General features: G+C 51.0%; 2 protein-coding genes across 4 annotated transcripts; one reads left to right on the top strand and one right to left on the bottom strand.

Moving 5' to 3' along the window:
- Window positions 1–3,212: 3,212 nt before the first annotated feature.
- LOC122379152 (pyroglutamyl-peptidase 1-like) lies at window positions 3,213–6,953 on the top strand. Of its 2 annotated transcripts, none has more exons than XM_043361105.1 (3): window positions 3,213–3,292; window positions 4,360–4,761; window positions 5,037–6,953. In XM_043361105.1, the coding sequence occupies exons 1-3, from the start codon at window positions 3,281–3,283 to the stop codon at window positions 5,550–5,552; spliced, it is 930 nt and encodes a 309-aa protein (XP_043217040.1). In that variant the 5' UTR covers window positions 3,213–3,280; the 3' UTR covers window positions 5,553–6,953. The 2 variants fall into 2 exon arrangements, with proteins under 2 accessions (XP_043217040.1, XP_043217041.1); XM_043361106.1 differs by having other exon boundaries at window positions 3,288–3,430.
- Window positions 6,954–8,047: 1,094 nt separating this feature from the next.
- Window positions 8,048–12,804, bottom strand: LOC122379111 (protein disulfide-isomerase A6 homolog). 2 transcript variants are annotated; one of them, XM_043361044.1, is made up of 6 exons: window positions 12,500–12,804; window positions 11,269–11,468; window positions 10,556–10,762; window positions 9,962–10,171; window positions 9,454–9,663; window positions 8,048–9,017 (listed from the first exon to the last, which is right to left on the bottom strand). In XM_043361044.1, the coding sequence occupies exons 1-6, from the start codon at window positions 12,510–12,512 to the stop codon at window positions 8,529–8,531; spliced, it is 1,329 nt and encodes a 442-aa protein (XP_043216979.1). In that variant the 5' UTR covers window positions 12,513–12,804; the 3' UTR covers window positions 8,048–8,528. The 2 variants fall into 2 exon arrangements, with proteins under 2 accessions (XP_043216979.1, XP_043216980.1); XM_043361045.1 differs by lacking the exon at window positions 12,500–12,804 and adding an exon at window positions 12,309–12,428.
- Window positions 12,805–14,040: the final 1,236 nt, after the last annotated feature.

A 14,040-nucleotide genomic window follows, 5' to 3' on the forward strand; every position in this document is an offset into this window, starting at 1 on the left:
TCCACAAGCAAATTTTCCCAAAAACTTGAACTACTTACAACTGACGAACGCATCCAATAATCTGGATGTCTTAGGATGAGTTCGTCATTTTTTCCCAAGGAAATACGATACAGTTCAAGCTACTTTACCGATTTATTAGGGTACTTTTGCCAATGAATAAATAAATAAATGACAACAATGAATCTAATTATCAACCATACTCGGAAGAATTTTCTTCGCATAAGCGCGAACACATCCGCGCTTTCATGAAAAGTCACGCCTGTAGATGTCAGGACTGCTGCTTTATGTTTCGCAAGGTGGCGCAGCGCGCAGGGTACCGACTACCGAGGCTGAGGTCTCCAGACTCTCCACCACGATTTAACTAGGAAATGGCCGATGGGGAAGGTCTCACCCAAAAAACGGACGCCCTTTCACACAGCTGTATAAAGAGAATGAATTATTGGCATAGCTGACCACACGTCCCCTCCCCCTCTCCGCCCCAGCTCAATTGGAAATATCGCCTATTTTCCTTAGTCAGTTATATTCTGACTAATTTCTCACTCTTCCCAGTAAACCTTAACATGCATGATGCAGATGTCCACTGCGTAAGTCGTGTGCTTCCGTAAGTGTGCCAACTATATAGTGTTGCCTACACTCTACAGTGCCTACTGCTTCCCCATTGTCGTTATAATTGGTGATTCTCAGGTCAAAAGTTACACAGTGGTCTCAGAGAACAATCGTTTCAACAAATTAACGATTCAAACCGTTGCATTCTACTTATATTCCGGTCAGTTCTGCTACTAAACGATTCCGGCAAAACACTCTTTAGGTTATGTATTAGCGAACCACCACACAAAATTCGCCCAATCAATGGTCAGTTATTACTGCTGGGCTGAACCGTCATACGCTATATAGCCTATTGCAGTCAATATTTTCAGAACGATACTGACTGACGAAACACAACGTATTCGCGGATTCGCACATACGTTGGCACCCAGGTGGCCTGTCAGCAGCCGCACAAATCCGCACAGCGCAGCCGGGATTTGACATTGAGATGGTACACCGTAAAGCATGCCTTTCCACACAGGCACAAGCACAGGGACACAAATTCTCAAAATCCAAACTTATTCCAATACTGGTCAAATACGAATAGGCATAAAGTTTTGAGGTTTTCTCATGTTCATTCTTCTTTCAACACACGCGGCAGACTGCAGCAGAACATCTCACAGAGCTGCGCTGGATGCAGTCATGAGCTGGGACACGGTTTGTGACCAATGACCGATCGGGGGTGCCAGCCTCCTCCCGGCACGCGATGCACTGGCCGCCGCGCAGTCGATGTCGGGGCACCGCCGGCATTCGCCGACAGGGTTCCATCCGATTCGGTGTATTGGTGGCAGCCCGAACAGTGACCCACGCGAAGCTGGTGGACGTCGATGGCCGATGAGCGATGCCCTTCCGCGACCGGCGGTGGCAGTCGGTCCCACATCAAGAACAGATACCAGTCATGCGGTCAGTCGGCGACGGCGCTGTCGCGAGCCGATCTGATGGTCGCGCGGTGGGCGTTGCCGACGTCCACCGGGACCGTCGACTGGGGGAGCGCGGCCGCCTCTTGGCCGCCGCCTCTGGTCGGCGCGCTCGTTGCGCTGTGGGACGGCATCCACTGCAAGTCGTTCACTGTGAAGCGGTCTTTTGACCGGACCTGGCAGGCGGGGAAAGGGGGCCTCAGATGAAGTAAAACCATCCCTCAGGCCAGCTTGAACTGGCATCTCCACCTCACCATGTTAGATAAGCAGACACCCTCGTGATCATCGCAGCGATGATTGCCAATTGGTGTGTCATTATGGGAGAGGATGCCAGCCTCCTTTGCAAGATAGTCTGCCTTTAATATAGTGCAGCCCGACCCATTGCCTGTGGCGCAGACTGGGCTTGATAATGCAGTGCAGGACACACCAAACGTAAGCGGCCATCTGTACCCCCTGTGCAGTAGGGCTGACTCAAGAGCCCAGAGTTGCCCTCCCCCCACCATTCTGTGCATGTGATAACTGGATGGGACATGCCATGGTCAGCATCTGTTCAAAAGCTGCCCTAAGCATGTAAAGCTCCACTGGCATGCTCAAGCATGGTCACAGTCAGTTCTCACTTCTCAGTTGAACCTCCAATGGAAACCCATCACAAAGTAGAGATCAGGGCGCCTCTCACACTGCAGCACACTCAACGACTGAGGCACCATCTCATCACTTGCAGGTGGTTCTTGCCAAATGCCAGGAGCAATGCCAGCCACGCACATCAGGTGATAACAGCAGTGTACAACTGCAATCTACAAGCATCCATGTTCTTTCTGGTTTTCTCCTGTTGAGATCCACTGCCATGCATGAACTTGATGGGCTTTTGTTGCGCTCCTCCCATGTGCAGACAGGTTTCTGCTGAAACAAAGCAAAGCAAATGTGATTAATAATGGCCCTGTTTCACCATCCAGACACTGTGTGCACTGGTAGCTACGGCATACCATAGCATCACTCAAATGACGTTGCATGTGATCTCTTAGTTTATGATGAATCGCGTTTGGAACAGAGTGAGAGGTTCTGAAAAACTGTACCAAGAACAGAGGTTTGAGTTCAAATACTGCTAGCATGCTGCTGGTGCTGGTACCGCAGCATGCTAGCGTTCTGGGATGCTGTCATAGCTTAGCGTCACAGTGAAGTTTGTTGACACTGCCATGGAAACCCAATGCTCTGACACACGCAGCGCACTGCAGTGCTCTGCCGTGAAACACCACCCATGAACGTTGATTGCATGACCAGGATCGGAGCAGTGTGGCAGACAGTGATTTTAATTTTAATTGCACTTCCTAGAGATTAAAATGTTGTTGGTGAAATTGCTATTCATTATTCCTATTACCATTGTATAAATTTCACATTTCAAGACAGCATCAGCATTGACATGTTATATAAAATAAGGTTTAGACTTCAGGTGGTCCCGGGTTCAGTTATTAAGTAAAACAAGGGCAAAAAATTGTCAAAAAAAAATATTTTAAAAAATACCTGCCTTCATCAACACCTCATCTAATCTAACCTCATCCTCATCTAACAAGCCCTAAAAGCTGTTGTGTTGTTATGGCCCTAAAAGCAAAAACCGTAACAATGTAATATTTTGCAACCGCTGCACCATTACTGTCACGTACGCTATCCCTAGATTGGTTGCTGGTAAGTAGTGGTTGTCGTCATCAACTCGTCATGCAGCAGCTGATTGGGATGGGCGGGGCCTATTTTTATCCAGACGATAGAGAGAGCCGTGATTTTTCATGTTTTTATTGGTTTGTGACTCGTATTTTTCTCGGCTGTGATTATAATTTTGCTCAAAACCTGATAAGCTGGTTTTTTTAACACTCACTTACTTTTAATGCATTGTTTTTGGCTTAATTCGAGTGCAAAATTTCACTATTCTTCGTTAGGTAAACAAACTGGTTTGGGTTGTTTTTTTATGTTTTTTTCCTGAATTTCCTTATTTAGGCCTTGGGTACGGCCATCCAGCTAAAGAGTGGCTGTTCAGCTATTTTGTTCTTAGTACAATAACTTTGAATGAGAGACACATTCCACTTCCGGCTTAAAAATGGCAACAGAAATGAGAAGTGGGTTTGTGTGGACACCGCAGCAACGGTTTTCAGCAACCCTAATACAAATTCAATATTAATCATTTATCAATGCAGATCAATTATTGTGATGCTGGCAACGAACTGCATAATACCTGGAGGGCCTTACTTAATGGCATCAGGTCAAGTTGAAATGTCTGCTGAATGAGTGTACAAGTGTCAACTCTCAAGATATTATTTTTTTTGGAACATAGTTTATTACTGCAAAAGCATTGTCCATTGACAATGACATGCTCATTTTGCACTTTGCCTAGTAACTGTGATTAATTGTTTAAAATTAATGTAAGCTAAATGTCTTGCTTGTAAACCTCAAACCAGTAATAAAACAATGGCATTGACATTGGGTTTCTTTCTGTTACTGCTCCCAAGAAATCTGAGAGGGGCTTTGGCTTCAATAGGATTGGAGGAGACCTGCTTTTGGGTCATTACTAGAATATTTCTGAGGGGAATCTCTATATGCTGGCTCTACACTCTACAGTTGACAAAATAGATAGGTATCAGTGCACTGATATTGATTTCTCATTCTTGAAGAAAAGGTGCTGGCTTAGCATGAATACAGATGGTGACAAGTGTTTATGGTACCAATGGTGTTTCATGTAATAATTTTTATCTTCATTGCTTATTTCATACCTTTCTATGTTCAAAAAGGTAATCCATTCAGCAGGAAAGATTCAGCATGGGTTCTGCAGTGGCTCTGCAAATTCTGTTTGACCTGAGTGTTGTGTTTTCAGCTGCTGGCCAGCATGGACCTCTCGGTGGCTCCGGAGCAGACTGGTCAGCAGGCGGCTACTGACAGCAGCGGCCCAGAGTCGCCGGCCGAGCCGAGCCCGCCGCCGGCCGGCGACACGACGCCGCCCGCGGGCTCACCCCACAACGACGGCGACACCCACAAGCTGTCGCCGAGCTCGCCGGCCGCGCAGACGGCAGCGCTGCCGCCCAAGTCGGCCGCCACCGGCGCGGTGCCGCGACACCCGCTCTCCGTGACGCGCGAGCCGGGCCCCGACGACGTCATCTTCGTGACGGGGTTCGGCCCGTTCGGCCACCACGAGGTAAACGCCAGCTGGCAGGCCGTGAGCCGACTGCACTCCATGGGCGTGGGCGAACAGCTCGGCGCCAAACTCATCATCGAAGAGGTGAGAGGGGTAGATACGACAGCCCAGAATGTCTCGTGGGTTGTGGTAGAGCGATCATTGTTTTTGTTAATTTGCTGCTTTTTGTATTCATAATTGCATTCGCGTTTTAAAAGGCAGCATTTAAATCAAGTTTCAGACTCTCTCTGTTTATTTTGATTGGCCTTTGGCACAAATTGTATTTGAGCCTCGAGTGTTTCCCACGGCTGTAGCATTTCATTATTTAACCAGTCGGCAGTCACTGCTCGTACCAAAATATCGCCGTCTTCCTTATTCAGGTGCCGGTCAAATACGAGTACGTGATGCGCGAGATCCCTCGGCGCTGGAAGCAGCTGCGGCCGCGGCTGGTGGTGCACGTGGGCGTGTCTTCGTACACGATGACGCTGCAGCTGGAGCGCGTGGCGCACAACGGTCCGTACTGTCGCGGCGACGTGCTGCAGCAGACACCGCCCGAGCAGCGCTGCCTGTCCGGTCAGCCGAGCACGCTCTGCTGCCGGCTCGACCTGGCGCGCACCTGCCGCGCTATCGGCGGCAGCGCGTCCGCCATCGACGCCACCGTCTCCGACGACCCGGGACACTACCTGTGCGGCTTCATCTACTTTATGTCTCTGGCGCAGGACCCGGCGCGCACTGTGTTCGTGCACGTGCCGCCGCTGGGCATGCCGTACACCGCCAACCAGATGGCCACCGGTCTGGCTGAGGTGGTGCGGGACCTGTGGCACCAGGTGCTGCAGCTGGACCAGCCGCCGCCGCGGCCGCTCGACCTCTCCTGCTCGGACCAGCAGCGCCCGTGAGCGGCCGGTCGCTCGGCGCGCCGCCAGTCTGCCGCCGGAGACCGGGCGGACCGCGGACCGGGGCGGCTGCTCCCGGCTGCGGCCGACAACATACTGCACTGGGTCCAGGGACGCTGTGTGTAGACTAGTAGGGGAGGAGACGCGGCCAGTGCTGTGGGGGACAGCTGACCACTAGGCCACCAAACCGGCACAATACCCTCACAGGGACGGGAATTTTGGCGCCGGGAAGTGTCACAAAATTGTTCCTGGCAGCAGCTAAGAGGACGAAATGTGAGTGCGAGTGTCAATGAGTGAGTGAGGATAGGGCCGACTTATTTGCGAACCGCCCCGCTAGAGTGCCTCGAAAGGTGAACCGTTGACGACAGAGATCTGAGTGAAGGGGTCTGGAATACCCAGAGAGCCATTGTACTGCGTGGGGGAGTGAGCGATGTCGTCTGTGTGCGTGCTCCTATGACTGAGCTGGCTGTGGGAGTGACTGGGGTGTCTGCTGGCCGCCTGATCTGGGGCTGACCGTCTGACGGGAGGGCCTCCGCTGCCCGCCCGGACCTGGCCCGGCGCGCCCGCCTGGGCGGCAGCTGGTTTTAGCTCTGTGCCTCAGCTGGGCCTCAGCTGCCCGCGCCGACCTGGCCCGGCGCGCCCGCCTGGGCGGCAGCTGGTTTTAGCTCTGTGCCTCAGCTGGGCCTCCGCTGCCCGCGCCGACCTGGCCCGGCGCGCCCGCCTGGGCGGCAGCTGGTTTTAGCTCTGTGCTTTCGACGCCGGTCTACTGTGTTGTAACGAGTGTGCCGTGACCGTGCCTGATATTGCCAACAGCTGCCGTAAGCCGGGCGTTAACGGCGGCTGTCCAGTGCGACGTAGCACCACTGTAGGGCCAATCTGACTGGTGACCAGCAGCTTTACTGAACTGGAGGAGAACATAATCGTTTATCTCTCTTTAGGAGAATGTGCTCATCCAAAAGTGGGACGCGATTTTCAACCGTCTCTGACCAGCTGTGTGAAGACGTGGCAAGTTTATGCGCCTGGCAGCGAGAAACAAATCCACCATTGCCGCGATGAAACCAAAACCGATTGTTCTCATAATATTGTTACTCTGCTTTGTCTTTCCCCACCCGTTGCAGCCTTCCAAGGGTCGTATGTCGCCCAAACATTGCATCTATTTTTTATAGCGGTGCAATATGCGCATGACAATGTAGCCATAATAGTAACTTGCCTGTGCGGTGTTATCGTAGTGCCCTGAAGGCCATTCCAGTGCCGTCTGTGCCCGCTGGTCGCTCGGGACAGGACCCTCGCGGGCCTGGGGTGCGGCGATGAGACGCGCTGTGCCGGCCCGCGGAGCGATTATTCCGCGGCATCAGCCGTGCAGCCGACTGTGATGTGGCAGGAACCAATAAACGGTCTTTTAAACCCCGAGTTTCTGCCGCCGGCGATTTTCATGATTGGCAGCGGTCCTTCAGATATGGCGCCGCTCGCTCGGGGTCGGCGCTGATCGCTCCTCTCTGGGAGTGAAAAAAACGCCGCTTATTGGGCAGTCAAAGCAGTCACAAACACAAAGCATGATTGGGTTGATACTGTGACGCAAATGTTCTGTGACCCGACTTGTATTCGTTCAATGTAGTCACGGCAAAGTTCACGACAAAATCTGTCCCGGCCTAGCGTCGGCTCAAGCACTGAGTGCCCTGCGGTACAGCGTGGATTGTAACTAACCATCTGACCGTGAAGGATGAAAACGGGAACGATCCCGTTACTGTCGCCTTGGCTGGCATCTAAACCCCGATGCAAGAGTGCCGACTAAACGGGTTCCCGATTTATAGCGCTTTTTCCTTCCGGGTGCTGGCCAATCGTCTTGACAATCTGCATGGATACAAGCGCATGATTTCCGTGAAAATCTCAGCAGCAGTAGTGGCCGTGCCAGCTCAGGCGGATGCAGGAAGGGGTCCCGAGTCGTCTGTAAACGAATCGGAACGGGATGCCGTCGACCGTCTGTAATGATCCGGACCGCACCTAGTCGCAGACCCTTGATGACGGACGAGTCTGCTTGGAGACTGCCTGTTCATAAATGTAACTAGGGCCTCGTTTCATAAAGCGAGTCCGTAACTTACGCCGGTTTTTGGGCTTGTATTGCAAGCGCATGTGAAGCGATAAATTTATTTCCCCCCTCTCTCCTGTTCTTGCTTGCAAGATAAATAAATTCAACGTTTCAAACTATCATCGCTTCACATGCACTTACAATACAAGACCAAAAACCGGCGTAAGTTACGGACTCGCTTTATGAAACGATGCCCAGATTTCTGATTCATTTCGGAGTTCGGACCCGCCTGCAAAACGAGAACCGGATTGGTGATGAATGTGCCATTGTGCCAGTGGCTGCCTCTGCACTTCTCTACACAGGACTCCAGCCGTCGCTTCAACCGGCGATGGTTCAGAAACGACACTATCGCCGTCATGTGGTCATTATGAAACGAATCACTAATCAGCTAACGACTCAGCAAAACAGGCGGTCTTTTCCCGGCTGACTGTATTTGTAGCATGACGTACCGGCGAATTTCAGTTCAGAAAAGTTATCACAATGGAATGCATTATCACCTCTAACCGTTAACAAGCCGTCCACAGCTCCGCGCCATGTCAGTTAATGGCCATGGTTTAGTTGAAAACTAATTCAACACACAACTAAACAAAATGCACAGCACAAAAAGAGACAATGTTTTTGTGAGTCGCTCGTGCGCGCCGCGTGTCGTTCTCGATGGGAAGAGCCCACTGGGAAGGAGTCGGATGCAGGGGGCGCTCCGCCCTTGAGCATCAGTCTGTCAACAGCTCGCGCCCTTAGTTTGTACCCCTGCGCGTCCCCGCTCAGAACCCGCCACGCGACTATCGCGAGGCGTCTGAGATTGTCTGTCCGTTTCGTGCCCCCACTCGTCCCCGCGCAGTGCGTATCCCCGGCGCCCAAGCGTCTGTCCGGGCGCTCACGCCCTCGCCTGCCGCCTAGAGCTCGTCCTTCTTCTCGGGCAGGTCGTCGAGCTCGACGTCGCTGAGGTCAATGTCCTCCTCCTCCGGCAGCTCGCCATCCTTGCCGTCCCAGGCGGGCACGTCGGCGGCGGCCGGCAGCGTGGCGCCGCGGATGGCGCTCGTCGAGCCGCGGCCGTACGACAGCTCCCGCAGGAACTCGTTGATGCCGTCAAAGTTGAACGGTCCGCGCAGCGTGGCGAACGAGCCCTTCTTCTTGTTCACCACCACCATGGCCGGGTAGCCGAAGCCGCCGATATCGACGGCCGTCTCGAGCTCGGGCTGAGCGACCGCCTCCGACCACAGCCAGCCCCACTGCTTCTGTTTGAAGCGGTCGCCGAGCCGTCCCAGGTCGGACAGGTGGCCGTTACGACACTCGGACTGGCAGTCGAGGATGTGCGGCAGGAAGGCGATCACGCACAGTCCGTGCTCCTCGCAGGCCTCCTTCAGCACCTTGTCAGACGTGATCTGCCGGGGAGAGAGGCGGCGTCAGATAACACTCACCCAGCGCAGTACATTGGAAGACGTGGTCAGTGCGCGGCAGATAGACGAGGAGCTTAGATTACCTACTAGGTAATCAAGTCAGCGCAGCAGTCCGTAACGATCAACAACGAACTCTCGCAACTCAATGTTCCACCGGCCTTGGTTCCACCATTGCGATATGCAACGTAGTAATTGTTGAATCACTACGAGCGTACTTCCTGTTCATAATGAGATATTCATATGTCTTACCAACCAGCACAACCTGCAAGTTGCAACGCTGCAACCAAAGTCAATCGGTCCTCCCTAACCAAGCGTCGCCATGATAATTGATACCATCTTAATTTCACGCCTCGTAAATACAATATACTCCCCTGGAAATCAACTACCACCTCCCTCCATCCCTCCTTCCCTCCCCACGCACCTGTTTGATCTCTGGTGGCGGCAGCGAGGCGACCGCCTTCTCCTCTGCCCAGCGGACGATGTCGTCCGCCGTCCGGCCGCCGTCGTACTCGTCGGCGCTGCCGCGGCTCTTGGAGCCGGCGCCGAAGAACTTGATGGTGGGGTATCCGCGCACACCGTACTCGCTGGCCTTGGCCTGGTGAGCGGTGGCGTCCAGCGCTCCCAGCTTCACCTGCGGCGGGACGTGAACTGGTGAGGGACGGGATACGGGGACTAGACGGGGGTGAACATGGGTGCTCGGCGCCCTGCGGTCTGTTCATACACCAAGCGTTATTATGACATGTTCACGGCACCAGTCAAGCGGAGAAGAGATAAACAGATGGCTGATGAAAAAATAATGACAATTGACCATTGCGAATAAGCTCTGAAAATGCAAAACGACGATGACCAACGTCTACCATCCCACTACCAAGACACCACTACCATCCGTCTACCAAGACAGCGCCACTGTGACGCCCCCTGGCACGGACCTTGCCCTTGAGCCGGGTGGCGGCCTCTGCCCAGTGCGGCGCCAGGTTCTTGCAGTGGCCGCACCACGGCGCGAAGAACTCTACCAGCCAGATATCGTCCGACTCGATCACCATCTTGTCGAAGTTGCTGTCCGTCAGCTCGATCACGTCCTTGTCACTACCACCGCCGCCGCCGCCGCCGCCGCCGCCACCGCTACCACCGCCGCTCGACTGAGGGGAAAGGACATATGGGTGCTCAGTCTGTGCTGAATGTCTCAGTGGACAACGTTCCCTGTGCTGACCAGATTATTTTCTAGGCAATAAAAACGACACGCTCTTTCTCAAGATGTAAGGCACCTGTATCATTACCAGTTAAAACCAAAAAGCAAACTTAACGTAACGCCAACTGAACCGTTTCCCCATAAAATATCGCAGTTTTCGAACTAACCGCACGATACTCTTGGCCTTGCAAAAACGATTAGGCCACCTAAATACAATCCCTTCAGAAGTAAACCAGTTCCCATGAAACATCTCTAATCTTTTCCAATATCCTAACAGTCCCCGAATAATTCACTGATCGGTGGCGCAGTCCTGCCTATCCGCCCTCGGTCTCACCTTCCCGCCGATGCGCGCGTTCACCATGTCCTTGGCGGCGCGCAGACCGGCCTCCGTCAGCCCCTGGGCTGAGCGCGCCCCGTTGTAATCCTCGGGCTTCTTCTTGTTGGCGCTGAACACCTTGATGGTGGGGAAGCCGCGCACGCCGAACTGTCCGGCCAGCGACTGGTGCTGGTCGGCGTCCACGGCGCCGACTTTCACCACGCCCTGCGGACCGCGGGGGGTCAGACGGGAGCGGCCACAGACTGGGGGGGGGGGGGGGGCGGTCAGGGACGGGAAGGACGGTCATACAGGCTGGAGATCAGGGACAGAAGCCAACAGTCCAAGGAGGAGGGGGGATCAGGGGCTAATGGTCGGAGACTCGGAGACGGCCATCGGACCGGTCGGACCGTCAGACGAGACAAGGCAGTCAAAGGACGGGCAGGCGCAAAAGGATGTTTGTTAGAGATGGGTTGTCAGGCAGACAATCTGAAATGGGCAGTCATGCCAAACACTCCAACTCAGACCGACTGGCCCGCATAGTTTCATTGCCAGGACAGCCACCATTTTGGGCATTTGGATGGCACTAAATAAAAGGAAAAATCAGTCTACCTCGCAGTCAATAATTCACCAATTCTTCTATCAAACAAAATATAACAAAGTAAAGAATAACATTTCACTGCAAAGATGTGATAGGTATTCAGTAGGCACTAAATGCTGAAAGATGGACTTACCTTTAGTGCAGTGGCAGCCTTTTTGTACTCTGGCACCAGGTTTTTGCAGTGACCACACCATGGTGCATAAAACTCCACAATCCAGATGCTGTCACTATCGATGACTTCTCTGTTGAAGTTGCTCGGTGTCAGCTCGACAACATCATCCCTGGATGTGTAGAGGCACTGGCCGGCTGTGACCACACCCAGCAGTAATACCACTGCAAAGACAGGAACAGATGGTGCCTGATAGGGAGCCCTCTACTAAAAATGAATGCCTACTGATATTATATAAATGGGCAGGCCTAAAAGCATCAGTTCCTCTTTCAACTGAATGCATATTATTAAACCTCAAAGGAAAGAAGCCAAAACTTTCGTTAATTAATACCTACCAGGAAACATTCAGCAATGGCAAATGTTTGATCTTTTAAAAGGGAAATACAAAGAATCCCTCAGACTGTTGCCACTTGTCAGCTGAAACAGAATCTCTCACTTTGGAGGGTGTGGCAGTTGAAACTTGAAAGAGACTTACATCCATAGTAATTGTCATTTGGAATCCTTATAACATACATTTCACTATTCAACAATTTTCAAGTTTAAGTGGTAAGTATTTGCCTATGAGAGACACCCCAGAGGAGTGTTCATGGGTTCCGCAAGCTGCTGAGTGCGGTGTGTGCAGCAGGCGTGGGGGACGGGGGTAGGGGATGGGTAGGCCAACCACACTGTGTGCGGTGACTGAAGGATGACGTAGGGACGCAGTGGGCGGAGCTTACAGCCTGTGTACAGTCCTATCGCACACAGGGCCTGTGAAGAGCCCTCAGATTTCATGAAGATTGAAAACATTATTCTGATAGCACATGCTCCCCTCTTGAAGACTGGAAGAACATGCTTGTGTTCACATAGCCATTATTCTAGCTGACTCATTTTCCAAAGAAAATAAGGAAGTCGTCAGAAGTATTATTATATAACAAGCTCAACCATAACTGACAGGTCCAGTGTCAATGTCAACGTGCAAGCATTATTATTTATTCCACAATGACAATGCAATGTGACATGCGTACCCATCTACATCCTGAAGAATTACCAAAATATTATCATTGTCAATGATGAAAGGTGATACTGAATTAAATTCTAAATTAAAACCAGTGGTATTTTTAATTGTTGACTTTGGAACAGCAAAGCAAAATGAAAAGGAACTGTTGAAACCAACCCTTGATTGCAACCCATTTTCTGAGATACATTAGGTACTTACCCGTATTTAACATTCTACAATTTCAATTATACTGCTTTTGCAGTTTTTACTGTATCTTGATTCAGTAATATATGTTTAAAAATAGCTTTTTCGATTTTGAGAACCATCCACACAAAAGCCGGGCCCGAGAATATCGTCGCAAATGCACCAAAAATGTCGTGAACTCTGCTACTGCGACGGCATGACGTCACACGATAACGTGTCACTAGTCCCCGTGAATCACGTGACCCTATACTAACTTGGCAGCTGTTGATTGGTCAGAATGTAGTAAAATGACGTCATGCAGTATAAAAAGCTCTTGACTTGACGGCTTATTGCAACATCATTTCGATCATTTCCAGACTGTTCTCTATTCCCATAATCCCTCGTCGATTCTGTTGCTGGCTGAATAATGCTGGTGAACAGGGTTACCGCTGCTAGGGAAATTTCCCTTTTCTATGGAAATCAGCGAAGATCTAGGGATATATGGATTTGCCACGAAATCTAGGGAAATGCCATAACCCGAAAAAATGCTGTTCTTTTCAACAATCGAAATCATTGTTGTCATGAATTATTCTTCCGCATGTCATATGAAATAAATATGAGAACATTTTTCACAAAATTCAGGTTTGATACTCTCGTTTGAAATACATAGGGAGAATTACATAATTATGCATGCATATATGCTTCTTGCTATTATTTCAGAACAAACGGCTTCCATGCTTTGTATTGTACCATATCGGGTGCGGCTAATTTTTTACATCAAAGTTTTTGTTTTGGCGCGATTTTTACAATTTCTAGCGCATTTCACTTCTTTACGGTCAAACTGACGTCTGACGGCATGCGAAATAATAGACGCGTTTACATAGGGTTTGTGGCAAGGTTATATCTCCGCGTCCGTGTCCGTGATGTTGCAAAAGATGCCAATGGTGCTTAACAATTTACAAAATGATCCCCTCTAAGTATTTGAAGACCACTGCAACGAAATTATCGCCAAATTAACGAGCTAGAGCCTCGTCAAATATGCTATGTAAACCGGGTTAATGCATCGAATCGTCTCTTATCGCCAGCAGTCAGCACTACCTATACGGTATAGTTTCCCGCGTCCCGCAACACCCCACAATTTGCGATATACCACGCACTTATATTATACCACGGCACATACAGTAATTTGTTATATGCCAGCAATTTCATTATAATCTCTTACGTTAACGTAACAGAATGTAGTTAATTGCTGTTTACGACGCAGCGACTATAACACGAATGGTTAAAATGACGAACGTACGTCAAATTCCAGGAAAATAGCCGCATCTAGGGAAATGATTTTCAAAATAGGGAAATTTTCGTGAGAATCTGGGGAAACCAGCGAGACGCCAGCGGTAACGCTGCTGGTGAATACATAGGTATCCAAGTAATCCCGTGGTAATCCCATTGTAAGCACCTGGGGCCTCAGCATGCCGCAGGGTGGCGCCGAAGCGCCACGGATGGCATGAGGCCACAGTCACAATCCCTGCCCAAGTGTTGATGAGCTCGGCATCCGGCGATCTTAGTAATCCACTAAC

The sequence above is a fragment of the Amphibalanus amphitrite genome, unplaced genomic scaffold (genome assembly GCF_019059575.1).
Source record: "Amphibalanus amphitrite isolate SeventyFive unplaced genomic scaffold, NRLGWU_Aamphi_draft 000072F_arrow, whole genome shotgun sequence".
NCBI lineage: Eukaryota > Metazoa > Arthropoda > Thecostraca > Balanomorpha > Balanidae > Amphibalanus > Amphibalanus amphitrite.

Bases quoted from the DNA above. Each gene is read 5' to 3' on its own strand.
- LOC122379152 (XM_043361105.1), top strand. The intron at 4,762-5,036 runs GTGAGAGGGGTA...TTCCTTATTCAG, and splicing joins CCAAACTCATCATCGAAGAG to GTGCCGGTCAAATACGAGTA.
- LOC122379111 (XM_043361044.1), bottom strand. The intron at 10,763-11,268 runs GTAAGTCCATCT...CGCGGTCCGCAG, and splicing joins AGGCTGCCACTGCACTAAAG to GGCGTGGTGAAAGTCGGCGC. The intron at 9,018-9,453 runs GTGCGTGGGGAG...TCTCCCCGGCAG, and splicing joins CGCCACCAGAGATCAAACAG to ATCACGTCTGACAAGGTGCT.